The sequence below is a fragment of the Gallus gallus genome, chromosome 1 (assembly GCF_016699485.2).
Source record: "Gallus gallus isolate bGalGal1 chromosome 1, bGalGal1.mat.broiler.GRCg7b, whole genome shotgun sequence".
Classification (NCBI taxonomy): domain Eukaryota; kingdom Metazoa; phylum Chordata; class Aves; order Galliformes; family Phasianidae; genus Gallus; species Gallus gallus.
In genome coordinates, this window is record NC_052532.1 from 120,055,240 (window position 1) to 120,072,406 (window position 17,167).

At 44.3% G+C, this 17,167-nt stretch overlaps 2 protein-coding genes and 1 long non-coding RNA gene across 14 annotated transcripts in view; all 3 read left to right on the plus strand.

The window, feature by feature from the left end:
- Positions 1-6,212, plus strand: part of CXorf23 (chromosome X open reading frame 23) — a 35,767-nt gene extending 29,555 nt beyond the window's left edge. For all 3 annotated transcript variants that reach the window (XM_015272723.4, XM_025146578.3, XM_003640516.6), the window contains exon 12: positions 1,065-6,212. In XM_015272723.4, the coding sequence (XP_015128209.1) occupies positions 1,065-1,094 (30 nt within the window). In that variant the 3' untranslated portion in view covers positions 1,095-6,212. The remainder of the gene's footprint in view (positions 1-1,064) is intronic.
- A 2,330-nt stretch (positions 6,213-8,542) lies between these two features.
- SH3KBP1 (SH3 domain containing kinase binding protein 1) overlaps positions 8,543-17,167 on the plus strand; it is a 222,895-nt gene continuing 214,270 nt past the window's right edge. For 5 of the 10 annotated variants that reach the window (XM_015302495.3, XM_015302501.3, XM_015302505.4 and 2 more), the window contains exon 1: positions 8,543-8,954. In XM_015302495.3, the coding sequence (XP_015157981.2) occupies positions 8,951-8,954 (4 nt within the window). In that variant the 5' untranslated portion in view covers positions 8,543-8,950. Of the gene's footprint in view, positions 8,955-9,290; positions 9,929-17,167 lie in introns of those variants that run through there. The other 5 variants (XM_015302491.3, NM_001030805.2, XM_025149680.3 and 2 more) reach the window with 2 other exon arrangements.
- LOC112531489 lies at positions 11,884-15,169 on the plus strand. Its single transcript, XR_003073248.3, has 2 exons — positions 11,884-13,564; positions 14,621-15,169. It is a non-coding gene; the product is annotated as an uncharacterized LOC112531489 (long non-coding RNA).

A 17,167-nucleotide genomic window follows, 5' to 3' on the forward strand; every position in this document is an offset into this window, starting at 1 on the left:
AGAATTGGTCAAGTATGATTGGAGTTGTGTAGGGTTACTCGTGGCAGCAGAATTGAATTAGATGACCTGCACAGCCCTTTCCAGTTATGTGTTCCTTTGAGAATCTTAGTTTTGTAATTCTGTGTCTATCTATGTACAAGTAAATACACTTGCATAATAAGCATTAGTAGTTGGATTAGAGTTGAGTTCTTAGAACGCAGAAACATTAATAGGTTCTTAGAGCTGTTTTAAAAACAGCAAAGTTTTGCAGTGTGGTAGAAGAATGAGGAAAGAGTGGAAAAATAAACAACAAAACCAACAAATAAAGACTCAGAGAAAACTAAACATGTTAAGCAGGTTGCTTCTTGCTAAAATATACTGGTGAATTGTTTTTACATTGGTATGGACTCAAGTAAATATATCTGAAGGGCAAATGGAATTGGAATGAATGGAAAACAAGCGTGGAAAGCTTTTTTCCAAAAATTATAGATCTGGAAAATGGGCATAAAGTGCCATAACCTAATTTTGTTGTAGTGAGCTTCCCCCCATTAATTTCCAGTGCTGTTCTGTAATTGGATATTAAGGTTCTTGTCTGGAACGTATTAGAACAATCTTAACAAAATCCGGCTCTCGGTGATTATGATTTCCAATAGAGAATTGTAGTAAGATCTGAATATTAATTTTTGGCTGATGAGGAAATTGAGTATCACTGAGGTCAAATAAACCTTTAAGAATGACAGCCATTTTTTTTTATCATGCTGATTGCTGGTTGGGTAGTTCTTTAAAAACAACTCTTCCTTAGATTGTGGCACTTCCCTTATTTTGCACAGTGTAATAATTACACTTGTCCTTAAGATTTGTTACACTGGTGAGAACACCTTTGATTTACTTCACTCTTTTGCAATAGTTATGCATATGCGTCCTTTAAGGCGCAGTCTTTACAGTTGTGCTGTTTCAACCCTTAACTAAGAGAATTTGTGTGTTACCGTAATAATACGGTATTTATAAGAAATTCGGGGGCTTGGGTTTTTTTTTTTTTGCTGTTAGAAACCTGACAGTCACAATTGCTTTCTTTCTCTTTGTAGGGAAATTTAAATATTGGGACAGAAACCTGAACTGAGCTCTGATCCTGAAGTTGAAACGTGAAACACAGCAAAGGGAACATCTGTTCGCTTTTTGACAACTTTGTCCAGACCTAAGTTGGGATAAAGGAACTAACCCTGTAACTTCCTTGATTAAAAAATAACTTTATTTTTCGGTAGGAGAATGCTGCAGAACTTTTTTACGGTTTTCATAATTGCTTTTAAACTACAGTATTCAATTGAAATGTTGTAGTATGTACCTTTAGTTCCTTTTGCATACCAGTCTCGAGTAAAGGAGTCACTGAAGAGGGAGTCTTATTTATTGATCACTTTTTCTCTAAGCATGATGTTACAGATGGAACTTGAGTTGTTATACCCAGAGGTTTATATGTTCAAAGTTTATTGCTTATGTAATAAAAAAGGAAAACAAAAAAAAAGTGCCTGAATTGTTTGGTAATAGCACATAGCTCAGGATTTTCCAAGAAAGAAATGACCTGTTAGGTTGCGCAATAGATCTTACACCTCTGTTCAGCCCTTTCCATAAAACAATATTTTGTATTACTTCATTTTAGTTAAATAATATTCTTGGGTTTCTGAGATGTATATACGTTTGTAAAGTGCTAAGACTGTTGAGACAGTTTTTGGTATTTGATTAAAACGAGTGGTACAGGCAGGTATGTGATGTCCTGTAGCGGTAGTCTGTAACTGCACCGAAGGCATGCTTGACTTTGTTAGGGGGTTAGTTGGTCTATATTCAAAGTTACTCTGTCTCATAGGTGGGTTTGTTTTTTTTTTTGATGTATGACATTCTTGACCAAGCCACATGTTCTTTAATCATGTCGTAAATGACTTGGTGGCTTCTTGAATTCTGAAATTGGGGCCTGAAGTGTTTAGTTCCAAGGGGAAAAAAAAAAAAAGTAAGTTTTTTATAAGCATGTATTCTAACAAAGCTGTTCATAATTGAAACTGCTTTAAATGCAGATAGCTTGTAATTTTGTTCAAAATCCCAGTAATTCTCCAAAGCGTACAGTGCTTCCGAGGAGAACATATTGTTATGCCGTATGCAGAATTTAAATAGCTCGACATGTTTTTCAGCAGCTATAAACAATATTGTGCTTATTTCCTATTTATAGCTTTGCCTTAATATAATATATATGGTAGGGTTGTGCATATGTATTACAGATTTCTTCACTTTTTTACTACAGGTAAATTAAAGATGTGTAAGGAGTAGTTTTCAGATAACGTCCTTAATGTTTTAAGGAAACATTTTTCATACCTTCTGGGGCAGCGCTAGGTGTAGGAAATGCAGGCTAGTCTCTATTATGGATAACAGATCCGAATTCTGATAGTGGGTAGGGGTAGGTTCAGAGAAAAAGGATATTTGTCTTTTGGTGGAAAGTCAGGACGTGACTTTTTCTTTGCATGATTTCTTTGCCGTGTTTTTTTTTTTTGCCACAGTGCTTCCAGTAAAAGGGTTATTTATTGGAAGCGTAGGTATGGCTCAGAGCAGCTGAAATAGTGTCACTTAATCTTAATTCATGGGAGGTACTGCTTAGTGTTCATAGAAAATAAGTAGGCGGGAAGTGTGCCAGATTCATTGATGCTATGGTGATTCAACAATAACACCAGATGGTTTAAGTTTCTAAAACTCAAGTTTTCAGTTTAAATAATTATTAAGTGATTCAACTAGTATTTAAGTAACTTTCTGACATACATACTCAAAATGGGAAGCTAAAGGAAAAGAATTTCCTGATCAAATAGAAGCAGCTCACTTCCCGCAGATCGGAAATACGTGCGATGCTGTCGTTGATGAACCCAACTAACTCATCCTGTGTGGATTTACCAGCAAGTGGAAATAAGGAATGGAAGCAACAAACTGAGCCAACCCAAAGCAAATAAGGAGTCACCGTGTTTGTTAAGCAGCCCAGTGTTGGGGAGTGCTGTGTGTACCTCTGCAGATCGGTGCAGGTTCACCCTGAAGCTGACAAGCTCTTCATGCTGCTGCTGAACGTGCTGAGCATTGTAAAACACGGGTGACACCATACGTGATACAGGACAAACTACTGAAGCTGTCTCGTCTTACTTTGCGGGATACTGCCGTTTCTGTAAGCTTCCTTTTTTGTTCTTACTGAAGCCTGGAAGAGAATTTGTTATTGAGCAAATGGGAGAAGTGGATATGTGAGGAAACTTATGGCACATCAGTTTTGCTAAGGTTGTCTAGAAATAATGCTGAAGTAGTCAGACTTCAGCCAGTTAATGCTGCTCTTTCATTTTTTTTATATGAAAACCAGGTTTAAGAGTGTGAATGCCTCCAGTTTTGTGCTTTATTTTATTGTGCACAACTAGTTATAGTACTTTGTGTCTAGTTTCTTTAATATAGGTTATTATTTCTGTAACTGTAAGCAACGTATTACCATATGGTATCTGATTATCGTTTCTGTAACTGTAAGCAATGTATTACCAATATGGTATCTTTTAACATGTTTACTGATCCTGATCTATTTTATTCACCTCACCCCCACCTTGGTCCCAAGATGGATGTCATATGATGAAATGTAGTTCCTGTTTCAGTTGCTTTAGCTTTTTTGTGAGGAGATTCCGTCTGCCGTAATCACATTCTTTACCAATAACTTTGCTTTACTAATGAGATTTGTACAGAAATTTAATTGAGTGATTGAATTAGGTGCAAGAGGGAACCTAACTGTCTGCTCTGCAACTCGCTGTGCTTTGAATCTTTAGCTAGGGACTTGCATCTGTATACTCATATGCAAGTAATTGGCTCATTTTTTCATTCAGCACAGGAAAGCTCTGTTGTACTGACACAGAATGGTTGGTTGAGAATAATATATTGAAGTTACTGATTGGTTTGTGAGAGGGCTCAAATTAAGAAAATGAGTGTTAAGTAGAAGGTCGGTTTACTTGAATAATTTGGTGCCTTTCTATATTGTGACTACATTGTAGAAAACACCCTCTGTACAAAGACTTAAATGATGTTCTGATTATTGCATTATTTTTAATAGGAGCGTGGACTGAGTAAAATTGTTAATATAACTGCTTACTTTTAACTATGTGGGTAACCTATGCTCCAAAGGAAAACTGTTCCTTTTATTAGTAAAGCCGCTCACTGCATTTGCAATGGAAGGGCAAGTCAAGAATGTGATTGTCTAAGAGCTAGTTAGCTTTGTTTTATAAATGTGAATTGCCTTTCTGTTAGTTGACTTGAAATGACCGCTGAATGCTTCTCACGTCCTCAGTTGTTCGTGTGAAATGTTTTTTTCTTTCCGTGGCTATCCAAAATACAGTCATTGGACATGATTAGTCTTCCTCGTAAGTGTTGTAAGTTGTGAATTTAGTGTTTATGCTGCTGATCAGTTTAATCTCTATATTGATTGATTGGGTTAAATCCTCATTTTACGATTCTAAGCTCATATGTGATGATCAAGTTAAGAAAATTCTGGGGCTAGTAAGCAACACGTCATAAGGTGTATATATATGAAGTCTGCCTTAACTCTAATAGTGACTTAAATGTTTCAGATCACCTTACCTGATGTATTTAGATGGTCTTGAGACCTCAACGTGACTGTCTCAGCTCAAGTACCCAATAGCAGGGGGTGGGAGCAAATTCAGCTGATAGCCAGTTGTGATAATAGCTTACCTGCTGCCTTTTCTTACAGGGCTTTGGGGCGAAATGCTGATTTTTCTCTGTGTGAACTTGCTTGCTTTAAAAGAAAAATAAATCTTAAAAATCACACTTTGGGACATTATGAAACTCTGGATTTTCAAAAGATGATTGTTGTGCTTTAAAAGGTCTTTGCCATGTCTAGGAAATTGATAGTGAGAGTTGGTTGGAGAAGATGATTAAAGATTTTAGCAAAGATTAAGCTATGGAGATGTGGTTTCTCAGCCTTCTCACTTTTAGAAGACTTGTAAGCAGAGGGACATTCTCCAACTTCCTTCTTTACTGAAGAACTCTTTTCCCTTCAGAAACATGCCTCTTGCTTTTTTTTTTTTTTTAATCAAGCATCTCAACAGCCACCTGCAAGATTCTCTACAGGAGAGTTCTCTAAAAGAAAGGCTTCAGACTTGCATCCGAATGAATCTGCAAGAACTGGATGTTTCTGCACATATCTGGCCCTTGACAGACTTCATTCCACTGCTGCAGGGTTTGAGGATCAGGGGTTCGTCTTACAGGAGGGAGGGGAAGGAAATAAAAGCCATTTTGAGATTGTTGAAAGCCTACTTGTAACGCTTAACTCCTTTGTGTAGATACGGAGGATGGCAATGGACGTTTAAACGTGTTCTGTTTTAAGTCTGGTGAACGTACCTTTTCAGTGTTAACATCTGAGACAACTACTGTTGCGATACCTGCCCCCTTCTTGCCCTTTCCTTGCCTTGATGTTTTTTTGGTGGAGGGTTTTCTGAGTAGTTATTTAGCCCCGTGGTTTAATAGTTTGATGCTGCCTGCCACTTGAATATGGTTTTCTTCTGTTTGCTGCTCTGAATTTTGTCAAAGTCTCACGTCTTTTCAATATTTCATTTTCTGTAAATAATGCAGTAGATGGCTTTTATTTTGTGACTGGCTCCTCGTGTCTTTATTGTTGAAGGAAGAGGCAGAAAGGAAGCAGTCGATTTTAGTTCACTTTTCATGGAAGAAAAAAACCCCACCTCATTGTTTTAAGAATAGCAGGGCTAGGTTTTTTTCCTTTTTTAACAACTGAATGAGAATGTGGACTAATGCCCATTTCTAAGGAATATATTAAACTTCACCTTATTTATACTGTAGTTTCGTGCTCCACGAGGACCTTGTAATGGGTGTATGTGCGTGTGTGTATACATATGCACAAATAATATGATCAGAAACCTTTAATGGAATTATTCCTAAGCGTGGATTAAAAAAAAAAAAAGTAACCTTTTTAAACTACTAAACTAAACTACTGAAGATGGAATTAAATGCAAAAGCATTTTGTGTGTGGTCTCTGGAGTCCACAATGGTGCTTCTGATGATGTTATCCCATACCTAAGTCTCATGTCGATAAGTATATATTAAGATGTAGGTATGTTTATATGTATGTTTAATATAGTTTCTATAAAATCAATGTAAATTGTTTCTACAGACAATAAATGTTGTAACAAAATTTCTACTTATAAAAACATGCAGTGATTTGATTCAGTAGTTCATTAATGTTTAGTGTCATTTTCACTGTGTTTTACATGATCTGGGTAGCCATTGGAATGTTATATAAATAACTTGCTTCTGTAGTTTCATCCGTTATTACTTCAAAAGTTTGAAGCTTTGATCTACTTTCTAGGTACAGAGCTTTGGCTGAAAGAAGCTCTCTGCCTGCAGACATAGAATGTGAATCTCCCTTCAGCAGTAACGCAAAACAGAAGTTTGGGGAGGGGGTGGAGGCAAGCACTTGCTTGGCTGACTTCACCAAAGACTTCACCAAAGATTACAAGTTCAGTAAACTAGCGTGCATTTTTAAGAACTAATGTAATACAACCTCAGTGTTGGATGAGAAGAACCACATTCTGTCTTAATACTAGGATTCCCTAGCAAATAGGAACAGAAACTAGGTGTTTTTGTCCAGAATAAAACAACTTTACCTCCTGTTGTTCGCATAAACTTGCCATGATCCAATCTATATGTAGATTTATTTAACTCCTGATCTGGTTACTAGCCTTAAAGGATTTTTGCTTTACTATTTCTTCACGTGTGGTAACCATACAGCGGCGTAGAGAAGTTGGGGTAGGTACTGTTCCTCTTTTCTCTTGGGGAAAAATGTTTCAGTAATTTGTAGGGGCTGCAATAGCAATGCTGCTCAGCTTTTAGTCGATGGCCTTCAACAGTGCGTGTGTCTGATCATGTTCTGGAGTGCATGTCAGTTTACGTGTTGCACCTTTTCATCAATACCACTTCTGAAATACCAGTCTTCCCTGAGTAATTCTCTAGCAGCTCTTTTCTAAATGCTGTGATGTCTCACTGAGATAAGGTACTGAAAGAATCCACGTATGTTGCAATGTTACTTGGCTTGGGAATAGTGGGAAACTAGGGCTTGAAAGTACTATGATGGCTTACAATTTTTTTTCCACTTTCCAGAACAGGATGCTTCACTGTCTTACTGCTTGACTTGATAGGAAAGCTATCAAAATCCTACACTTTATTTTTCAATGTTAGCTTCCTCAAAGCTGAGTTGGATTTGGGTGTCTGGTTGAGATGATTATCCATGAAGACTGCTTCATTGTATGCACTGTAACCTGGAGTTGAAGATTTCACTACTTTTTGTAACTTACCAATTTTACCAGCAGCCCCGAAGAGTGCCTGTAGACATAGAGCTACCAAATGTACCACCTATTTCAGTTACACTTATTCAACCGCCTCAAACCATAGCTGGAGGGCTGCAAAGCCAAACTTCATACAGGTTTGGTGTGCTAACAGTAGATTTAGATTAGACATAAGGACAAACTTTTTCTCTCAGGGTGTGGTCAGGCACTGGAATGGCTGCCCAGGGAGGTGGTGGAGTCGCCATCCCTGGCAGTGTTCAAGAGCGGTCCGGATGAGGAGCTATGAGGTATGGTTTAGTGGCTTGTGGTAGTAATGGTGATAGGAGGATGGTTGGACCAGATGATCTTGAGGTCCTTTCTAACCTGGTTCTGTTAATTCTACTTAATGGGATGTGTTATTTGGTTCTGATAAACTCGACTATGCCAAGCCAGCTGAAAACGTCGAGTAAAAGCTGCCACTTTCCCTTTAGTCGGCTTTGTAGAGTCAAGACTGTCATGCTTTCAGATAAAGAAATCGAAAGGTCCGATGTTCACCACTGTCACGAATCAAACGAGAGTAGATTTCCGTACCCAAGAAGCCTTCCTCAAAATAACCTCTCCCGTCTCCCCAGAGGCAGTATGCCTTCCCCCATCGCTTGCATCCTCTCCCCGCCTAACCACTTAGCGCAGGTTAGCGCGGCTCCTTTTGCTTAACGGCGGTGAAAAGTAAAGGGTGGCCGCGCTCTAAAAGCTGCGTTACCTGCGCTTCCCCTGTGCCGCCGTCCGCCCGCGGAGGAGGTCCTCCCGCCCTCAGCGGCTGCTCTGCTGCCCGCAGGCGTCACCGCGCTGCGCCGACAGCTCTCAGCTCCGGTCGTTTTACCGGGGCGCGCCTTTCACCTCCTCGCACAGCATCTGACGAGCAGCAGCAGCACCTCCTGGGCGACTGCTCCTCGATCCATCCCCCCCCCCCCCCGCCCTCAACAACACTACCAAGCCGGCCTCCACCTCATCTTTTCACCTTCTTCCTCTCCCTCCCGGCCCAGGCCGACCCCTTCCCCCGGGGCGAGGCACGCCCGGCGCCTCCCAGCCCCGCTCTCCTCCCCAGCCCCCGCCGGGGACCGCGGCTCCGCTTCCTTCCTCCCCGCCCTCCCTCCCGCTCGCTCTCCCGGCGGCGCAGCGGCTGTGGCGCAGTCTCGCGACACTTCCCGCAGCGCCACGCTGAGCCGAGCGGCGCCGCTCGCTCCGGCAGCAGCAGCGGCAGCAGCGGCAGCGCCCGCGTTGGGAAGCGCCGCTCCGCGCCCCGGCCCGCGGGGAAGACGCCCATCGGCGCGGCTCGGCAGCAGCCGCCTCCCGGTGCCCGGGCTCGGCCGCGCTCCGCCCGGCAGCGAGGACTGCTGGGGGGAGCCGAAGGCTGAGCCCTCGCCTCGTTTTATTTTTTTCCTTTCCGCATCCACGCGCACACATATGCCGAGGCGAGGCGAGGTGCCTCCCGCAGGACGCGGCGTGCAGCCCGGCTGCTGACTGAGAGCGGCGGCCGCGGGAGGAGGGAGCAGCCCCGTCAGCAGCCTCGGGCACAGCCGCCTCAAACTTTCAGCCCGCGCCCGGCAGAGCCGCGCTCGACATCGATGGGTGAGTCGGAGCCGAGGGGCGGCGGGGAGGGAGCGTCCGCCTCGCGGCTGTTAACTTCTCCCCTCCCCCGGCCGCCCCGCTAATTGTTTTCGTGCGACAGCCGGAGGCGCTCGGGGCTGCTGCGGTGGGCGAGGGGGCTGCGAGCCGTCCCGCGCCGTCCGCCTTCCGCCGGGCACGCCCACCGCGGGCTCCGTCCGCTGAGCGGCTGCGGGCGGCGGGGCCGTCGGGCGGGCGCTGCCCGTGAGGTGGCTCCCGCGGACTTCGGGAAGAGACGGCGGCGGCCCGAGGTGGGCAGCGCCCGCTACCTGTGCGGAGAGGAAGGAGGCGGCCGCGGGCGGCGGGGGACCGGGGGCGAATGGCGGCCCCGGCGGCCGTGCCGGGCTCCCGGGGCCGGCCCGCTGCCCGAAACGGTGCCCGGCCGAGAGCGACGGATCGGAGGGAACAAAAGAAAGCCCGAGCTGCTGGCGGGGTGCACCCTCCGACCGACTCCTGCCCGGGGGTGCCCTCAGAGAGCGGCTCTCGGCGCCCGCCGAGCCAGAAATGCCGCTGGCGGCCCGAGAGCGGTACCGCCAAAGCCGTTCCGTACCACGCATTAGGTGGGCAGACATTTTACCCGGTTTTACCTGTCGTCACGCAGTGACACCGGGAACGGAGCGGGGAAGAATCTTCTCTTTGTTCTTAGGGAGCGCTCTCAGAGCGACGCGCAGCTGCTGTACCTGCACCTTGCGAGATTCAGCGCTGGCTCTGCGCTACGGGCTTTCAGTTAGCCCTCCAGCTGAGGCCGGGGGGGGGGGTTCGGCCATCTGCGGCTCATTCCGCCCTATTGATCCCGAAGCGACTCCGGTGCTGCCGGCTGTAGGCCGGCATCCCGGGCCGCCGCCTGTAATTGGGTGGCAGAAAGGCTGTGTGAGGGTTGGTGTGTGTCTGCTAGGCAACGCCGCTCGGAACTTCTTTAAACGCGGTGCCGTAATCAGGTGCGGGGCTGAGCGCTGAGGGATGGAGCAAAATCTGCGTAGTGTACCATAAGAAATAATGGTTGGGGATTATTATTATTATTTTTAATTATTTATTCTTTTTTTCTTCTCCTCCGGGCGTTGTTTTTGTTCTTAACTTTGCGTGGTGACACTGTAAGACTTTTCTATTTCCTTAATCCGTAGTGCAAATATTGACCTGCTTTATTGATTGATTTTTTTTTTTAGCTTCACGGTACAAAGGATTAAGGAAAGTGATACAGGAGCACTGAAATAGCTTGCCCCGATAGAGCCCTAGGGAGCAGCGAAGGCATCTCTCTTCTTTATTCTCCCCCCCCTCACCCCCATGATTGTACACATCTGGCTTCCTTAATGCCGATGTTGATAATGACTTTCCCAACTCGCTGTGATTCAGCCAGACCTCTCCTTGCAAAATGAGAGCGGGGAGAAGGCGTGCTCTCATTCTTCGTATCTTTAGAGCCTTAAGTGATTCTTGTGCTTTAAAAAGAAAAAAAACAAATGGAAAATGCACACGAGGAAGATATGAGTAATGCGAAAGTGAAATCTTTCTAGGAGATTCCAAATGGAAACAGTTTTATTAAAAGCATTTTTAGCGTTGTTTCGTCTTTCAAAGGTGTTTAGGCGCGTGAAAGAGTAGGTGAACTCTTCATAGGTAGCACATTGTTGAGATTCCTCATCTTTTATTTTTAAATTACTTTCATGCCTCCCATATTAATCATTTGCGTTTGGCACTGCGTAGCGTTGCTATTCCCTGGATCTGTGTACAGACTGCAGGATGAGAGGCTGGGGAGCAGCACCGTGGAAAGGGATCTGGGGGCTCTGGCTGGTGGCAAGGTGAATCTGAGCCAGCAGTGTGCCCTGGCAGCCAGCGGGGCCAACGGTACCCAGGGGTGCACCTGGCCCAGCACTGCCACTAGGCGAGGGGAGGGGTTGTCCCGCTCTGCTCTGCACTGTGTGGACTCACCTCAAGCACTGAGTATGGGTTTGGGTGCTACAATGTAAGAAGGACATAAACCTAGTAGAGTGTCCAAAGGAGGGCTACACAGGTGTTAAAGGGTCTGGAAGGCAAGGCAGGCAAGGAGTTGCTGAGGCCCGTCTGTTTGCTCAGCGCAGAGCAGAGGAGCTGAGGGGAGGCCTGATGGCGGCTGCAGCTCCTCACAGGGAGCGGAGGGGCAGCGCTGAGCTCTGCTCTGTGTGACAGCGACAGGGCCCGAGGGAACGGCATGGAGCTGTGTCAGGGGAGGGGCAGCTGGGGGTTAGGGACAGGGGCTGCACCAGAGTCCGGTGGGCATGGAACGGGCTGCCCAGGGCAGTGGGCACGGCCCCGAGTGCCGGAGTTCAAGGAGTGTCTGGACAGCGCTCTCAGACATAGGGTTTGATTTCGGGTGGTGCTGTGTGGAGCTGGGGGTGGGACTCCATGATCTTTGTGGGTCCCTTCCAACTCAGCATATTCAATGATTCTGTGATTAGATGATTCCAAGCCTGTATATATATGTTTATATTACATGTGTAATAACCTCAAGCTTTTACAGCAAGCATTACAAGTGTATAACCTCAGGCTTTTTTTACAGCATGTACTCAAAGCCTTAGAAGAAATACACGTTTATTGATGTCTTATGAGCTATTCTATGACATTAGAGTTGCAATATCTTCAAGTAAATTAGGTTACGTTTGGAATGGACTTGTCAGGAGAACTGAGTGAATAAGAGGGGGACAGGGCAGAGGCAGCACAACATGCTCATTCCCCTTACTGCTACTGCAGTAAGCTGAAGCCTTCACCATAGTGCTTGTGTAAATTCCTGTTTATGGATAGATACACAGTTTCATCACCAAACTGAATGGTTCACGTAGTAGCTTGTTTGATGTTTTTTTTTTGTAGAATTGCTTCTCCTAATAGTTTTTCAAGGTTTTTTTTTAAAGCTTTCCCATTGAAAAGCGGGAAAGAGAGGATAGGCTGCTTTTGTTTGTCTGTTGTCCCCGTCGTTAGAGCTTTGTGCCCTTTGAGCCAGTTACGTTATTAGCACTCACAGACAACCGTTGTCTGCCTGGATTGACACAGCGGTTGAGAAAGATGCTTTGCTGTGAAATACCACAACTACTTTGTACACAACAGAGGAAAGTTACATCAAGAGGAAGTAGAAGAGGGAAAAAAAACTACCCACTGATTTTTCTGTACTAATTGCAACTCCTTTTCCAGTTCTAACTTTTTCCTAATTCTTTTTTTCTCCTGTCCTAATTCTCCTCTGTCCCTTGCCTTCAAGTCTGCTCTGCTTTCCTCCTAAAAGCCCCTAAAAGCCTTGGTATGTCTTTCCCCTCTACTTCTTTCCGCAGCGCACACGTGCCACTTCCTCTTCCTCCCTCTCTTAGCCAAGCATCGATAGAGGGAGCACTCTGAGCACATTTCCTGCGTGTGGGGACACACAGACCTCCAGTCAGAGATGCTCCTGCATCAAAACTTGTGCTTGGCCCAGTGGTGCGTGTTGGAGGATGCTCTCTGCAAGGGGAAGCATGAGGAGTTCAGCTAGTGAACTCCTATAGCTCTACAATCCTGTGTCGAATGAAACATTTTGCAGTTGAGCTCAGTGAAACTGTGTAAATTGCACACAGAGAGAGGTGGGTATGTCTGTGGTTGGTGACTTCTTGGACAAATTCGAAGTTCCCCCTACAAGGTGTTGGGAATTTTGGAGCCTTGCTACAAAACAGCTGTAAGACATTTCGAAATGGGAATGACGCGTGGCATTCAGCAACGTTATCCTTGAAGACAGTAGTACAGTTTCAGCTGGACACAAGGGAGAGCCTTATGGAAGATGATTACCATGCGTTTCCTCACTTTGAGCGTTGGTTTTGTTTTTATTTTGTTTTAATGAGGTTATGAGTAGCTACAAAGGGCTCATATAGGAAATCTCATGTGAAAACCTTTCTCAAACTGTAAAGAGATCTCATTTCTTCTCCTTATAGGAGATGTGAATCATTTCAGTTCTTTTGTTGTTGTCAGCGGGTTCCTTTCTGACAACACTGTTGTGTCAGAGGTGTTCAAGCTCAGATTTCCAGTTGTTTGGTACCCGTATTTATACAGCCTGTTCGAGGTCAGAGTTCAAGTGGAGCTTTCATAAACTGATAGATTATTTTTGGTAAGCTGTATGAATTTTCATACAAAAGTGGCTGGCAGAAAGCTTTTTTCTTAGAAACCAAGAGATGCTGGCTTTACATCAGAACTTTGTCAGAGCTGCCTTCTGCATGGCTCGAGATACGGGTGTGAAATCAAGGAATAAAAAAATCCATATTTACGTGTGTGTATTTACAATTCTGATGTTACAGTCTTCTTTGTGTGCTCTTCTTCTTGCCCCTTTCAAGTAGCTCGTGTCTTGCAGTGCCCACTGTAACTGTTGCTCATATTAACTGTCGCTTTTAGATCAGAAGGTGTGATAAAGAAGAGAATGCTTAAAGTAGATGCCATTTCTTGAAACAGGAGAATTCTTGGTTCCCCTTTGTGCTGGCAAAAGGTGCATACGTTGAGAGTTACATTAGAGCTCCATCTGAAAGACGTCTTTCCTGGCCCACGTATAAAGAAATGGGTGTCAGCATCACGGCACTTCCTTGACAAGCAACATTATTTTGGTATTTGTGCTGAGTATATATACATTTCTGTTTAAACTGCTATTAATGCAACATATATACAATTTAACATTACTTGGATTTCTTCTTTTATAATTTGTATTCACTGGATGTTACAGGGCTTTGTTTTGAGAATACTGCTTGTAATGCTTCCACCAGCGGTGTATCAGAGTTGGTGTAGGAAATCAGCATTGACCTTGTGGGTAACGTGTTGACTCCTTCCACACTTGAAGGGAAAGGGGTGTGTGTGCTGGGAGAGGAAAAGGAGAGATGGGTAGCGTGTAATGAGCAGCTGAAATTCCAGGTCTGAAATGGTAGAGGTCACTGAAGTGCTGAAAGCAGGTCATCCCTGATGGGATCAAAGGAGAGAAAACAGCCACATAGATGGTATCTGCTGTTTCTCTCCGAATCTGCTGCTACAGAGCAAACTCATCAAAATGATCTTAGATTTTTTTTTGTGTGGTTCCTATCTGTGTGTTTTGGTTTGGTTTTAAATCACAGAATACGAAATCCCGGACCAAAGAGTGTATGTTTCCCCGGGTGCAAAAGCAGGAGGTAGCTGTAGGGCGTATCTATGTTCATGCACTGAGGAATGATGGAAGAATATGTTAGGGGGAGGGGAGCAGGAGAGGAGGTGAGTATCAAGATTCTGTAATTCAGCTAATGTAAAAATAATTGCTGCCGGTCTGCTTCACACAGAGGGAAGCACAAGGAGAGCTTTAAGTCCCCGTGTTTGTGGGAATATGCAGTACTGCAGTTCAGTAGCCATGGATTGTGTTAGCAAATGGAGTTGACTTTTCCCCCCTTTTAATTACTGCTAATTGGGAAGCGTCAGTAGCAACCAAATCTTGAGAGCACAGCGGTGGTGCCTACTTAAAAGTTGCATGGCGACTGCTGTGATGTCTCAGCTATGCTTTGTTCCTAACTTAACTTTGCCTCAGTGGAAGGAGTGTCCTGGATGGTGAGGGGCAGCGGGGGAAAAGGATGTCTTTGTTATCTTTTGTACTGCAGCCTGTATTCCAGTGTGAGCATCACTGAGAACCTGTGCTTTTGTTTTAGGGCGAAGGTTCGTCTAGAGTTGCGCATCAGGAATTACGTCTGTGCCGAAAAGGATAATGCAACCTAGAAAACTGAGCACTTATATGAGGAACAGATCCCAAGCCTCTAATTAATCTGTAGTCTCAACGTAGAGATGCATTTTGAGCTCCGCTATTGAATTTCATTAGAAATATTGGAGAGGAGGGAAGAGCTGCTCTTTCTTTATTTCCTCTTTGATTCTTCATCCTGCGCAGCTAAATTGCTTTTGATGATTAAAGCTAGCTCGTACCAAAACCAATGTAAGTCTGTTCATTTACATGGAGACCAAAGTCATCAGTGGCGTGCAGCTGCCTCGGGAGTGAACGCTTGTTCAAAAACCTCAGTATGGGTTGGTTGCGCGTGTTACAAATCAAGGCCCAACTTGATCTGCCAATATTTAATTAGCTTTCAGTAGCCACCCTGCTCGTATCTACAAACTAAGTGCTCTGTGTCTCATAAGGAATGTGTAAGAAGTGAGTGAGTGACCCGCCTTCTCTAAAAACAAACAGGAGAATAAAAATCCCTGTCATACACTGTGTCCTCTTCTTGCAGTTTCCAGGAAATTGCTTGTTAATTTACAGAGCGACATGCTCGTGCTTGTTTTCGATAATGAGATCTCCACACAAACACACACAAAAATAATACCAGGATGCTTTCCTGTTGGTTTCTTTCTTTTGTGAGAAGGAGGTGTTGGAGCTCAGTGCAGTTGCTGGTGCTGTTCCATGCTGTATCAGCTAACTGGTTATCAGCCCGAGTCACTGCGTGTGTAGCACCATCTTTCCACGTGGCTCCATTTGTAGAAGTGTCAGTGAAAGGTAGCAGAAGCATAAAAGTATTAATATCCGTGTCCAGAGTTTTTCATTTTTGAGCCAGATGTGAAAATATTTGTGGAAAAGCCCCATCTCACGTTTAAGTCGAGTACATCATCTGTGTGTGGTTGCTGATTCATCCTCACCGCTGGCAAGAGGCATTTTTAATATTCTGGTATCTTGGCAGAGTGGATTTTTTGTCTCTCTCTGTGATATGCCTCTGCAGCACTGAAAAGTTGCTATCTTTGTGACAGACAGAAAACTGAGTAGCAGTGAAGCAGCTTAATTTTTCACTGTTTTCCTCATTACTGCTGTTCTTTCTCTGATGTCTCCCTGAGGACTTAGGGAGTTGTGAATGCTCATCTATCTGTAAGAGGGCACAAGACATTCCAAAGTGCAGTCAGAACAATATGCCTTCAGTTTGGGATTTCATTACGGCAATATTTTAAAAACATTCTGCTACCAAATTCAGATTTATGTGTAAATGCTGTTCGGCTTTATGTTTCCGAATGTAAGGATTAGTGACTTGTTTTCTAGGGTGCTAATTTATAAACAAATATTTGAATGCTTTATGGATGAGGATTGATTACCTAGATACTTTTTTTCCAGGCCTGGGGCTCCCGGCACAAGAAAGATGCAGAACTCTTGGAACAGGTCCGGAGGAGGGCCACTAAGATGATCAGAGGGCTGGAGCACCTCTCCTGTGAGGAAAGGTTGAGGGAACTGGGATTGTTTAGTTTGGAGAAGATAATCCTCTGGGGAGACCTCATTGCGGCCTTCCAGTACTTGAAGGGAGCGTATAAACAGGAGGGGGAATGGCTGTTTATGAGGGTGGATAGCGATAGGACAAGGGGGAATGGTTTTAAACTGAGACAGGGGAGGTTTAGGTTGGATATTAGGAAGAAGTTTTTCACCCAGAGGGTGGTGACTCACTGGAACACATTGCCCAAGGAGGCTGTGGATGCCCCATCCCTGGAGGGATTCAAGGCCAGGCTGGATGTGGCTCTGGGCAGCCTGGTCTGGTGGTTGGCGACCCTGCACATAGCAGGGGGGTTGAAACTGGATGATCATTATGGTCCTTTTCAAGGCCATTCTGTGATTCATCTGTTATTTCTTGTGAACTCATCCTTGTTGTCATCAGTGGTTTTATGGAACGATATCACATCAGGACCTTTCACTCTAGGGAAGACCATGCTGACTTCCTGATAACCTACGTACCATGTTTCAGCTAGATTGCAGAACTGCGGTGTGTTGAATAGAAATATCCAGCTTCCCTACTTACACTATCAGGTTAAAACAACAACTACTCCACCCTCTGCAAAATGAAAATAGAGCCCTCATTCCACCCACCCCTCAAAACATTTTTGGTTCAAGGAAACTAACACTTGCTAACACTTGTTGAAAGCACTGGCTCGGCAGTTCAGAAGTGTTGCTTTCTTATGCATGTATTTTCAGTTTGGTTGTAGGAAAGAAGAGGTGGATCAGTAAGCAGTCTCCAAATCTAGAGTAGGCTCAAATTTTCATCAGTATAATTTCAGTATGAAAGTGTTTAACTGGCTTTGACTAGTAGAGTTCAGTGCCTTTTTACATCTGCTTTGTTGTGTTTGTTTAATGAAATGGGTAACAGGCAACTTTGATCACATTGTAAGATTCTAAATGATTTACTGCCTTGACTCGATCATGTAATTAGTTCAGTCATTAATTTTAATTTGGTAATAGA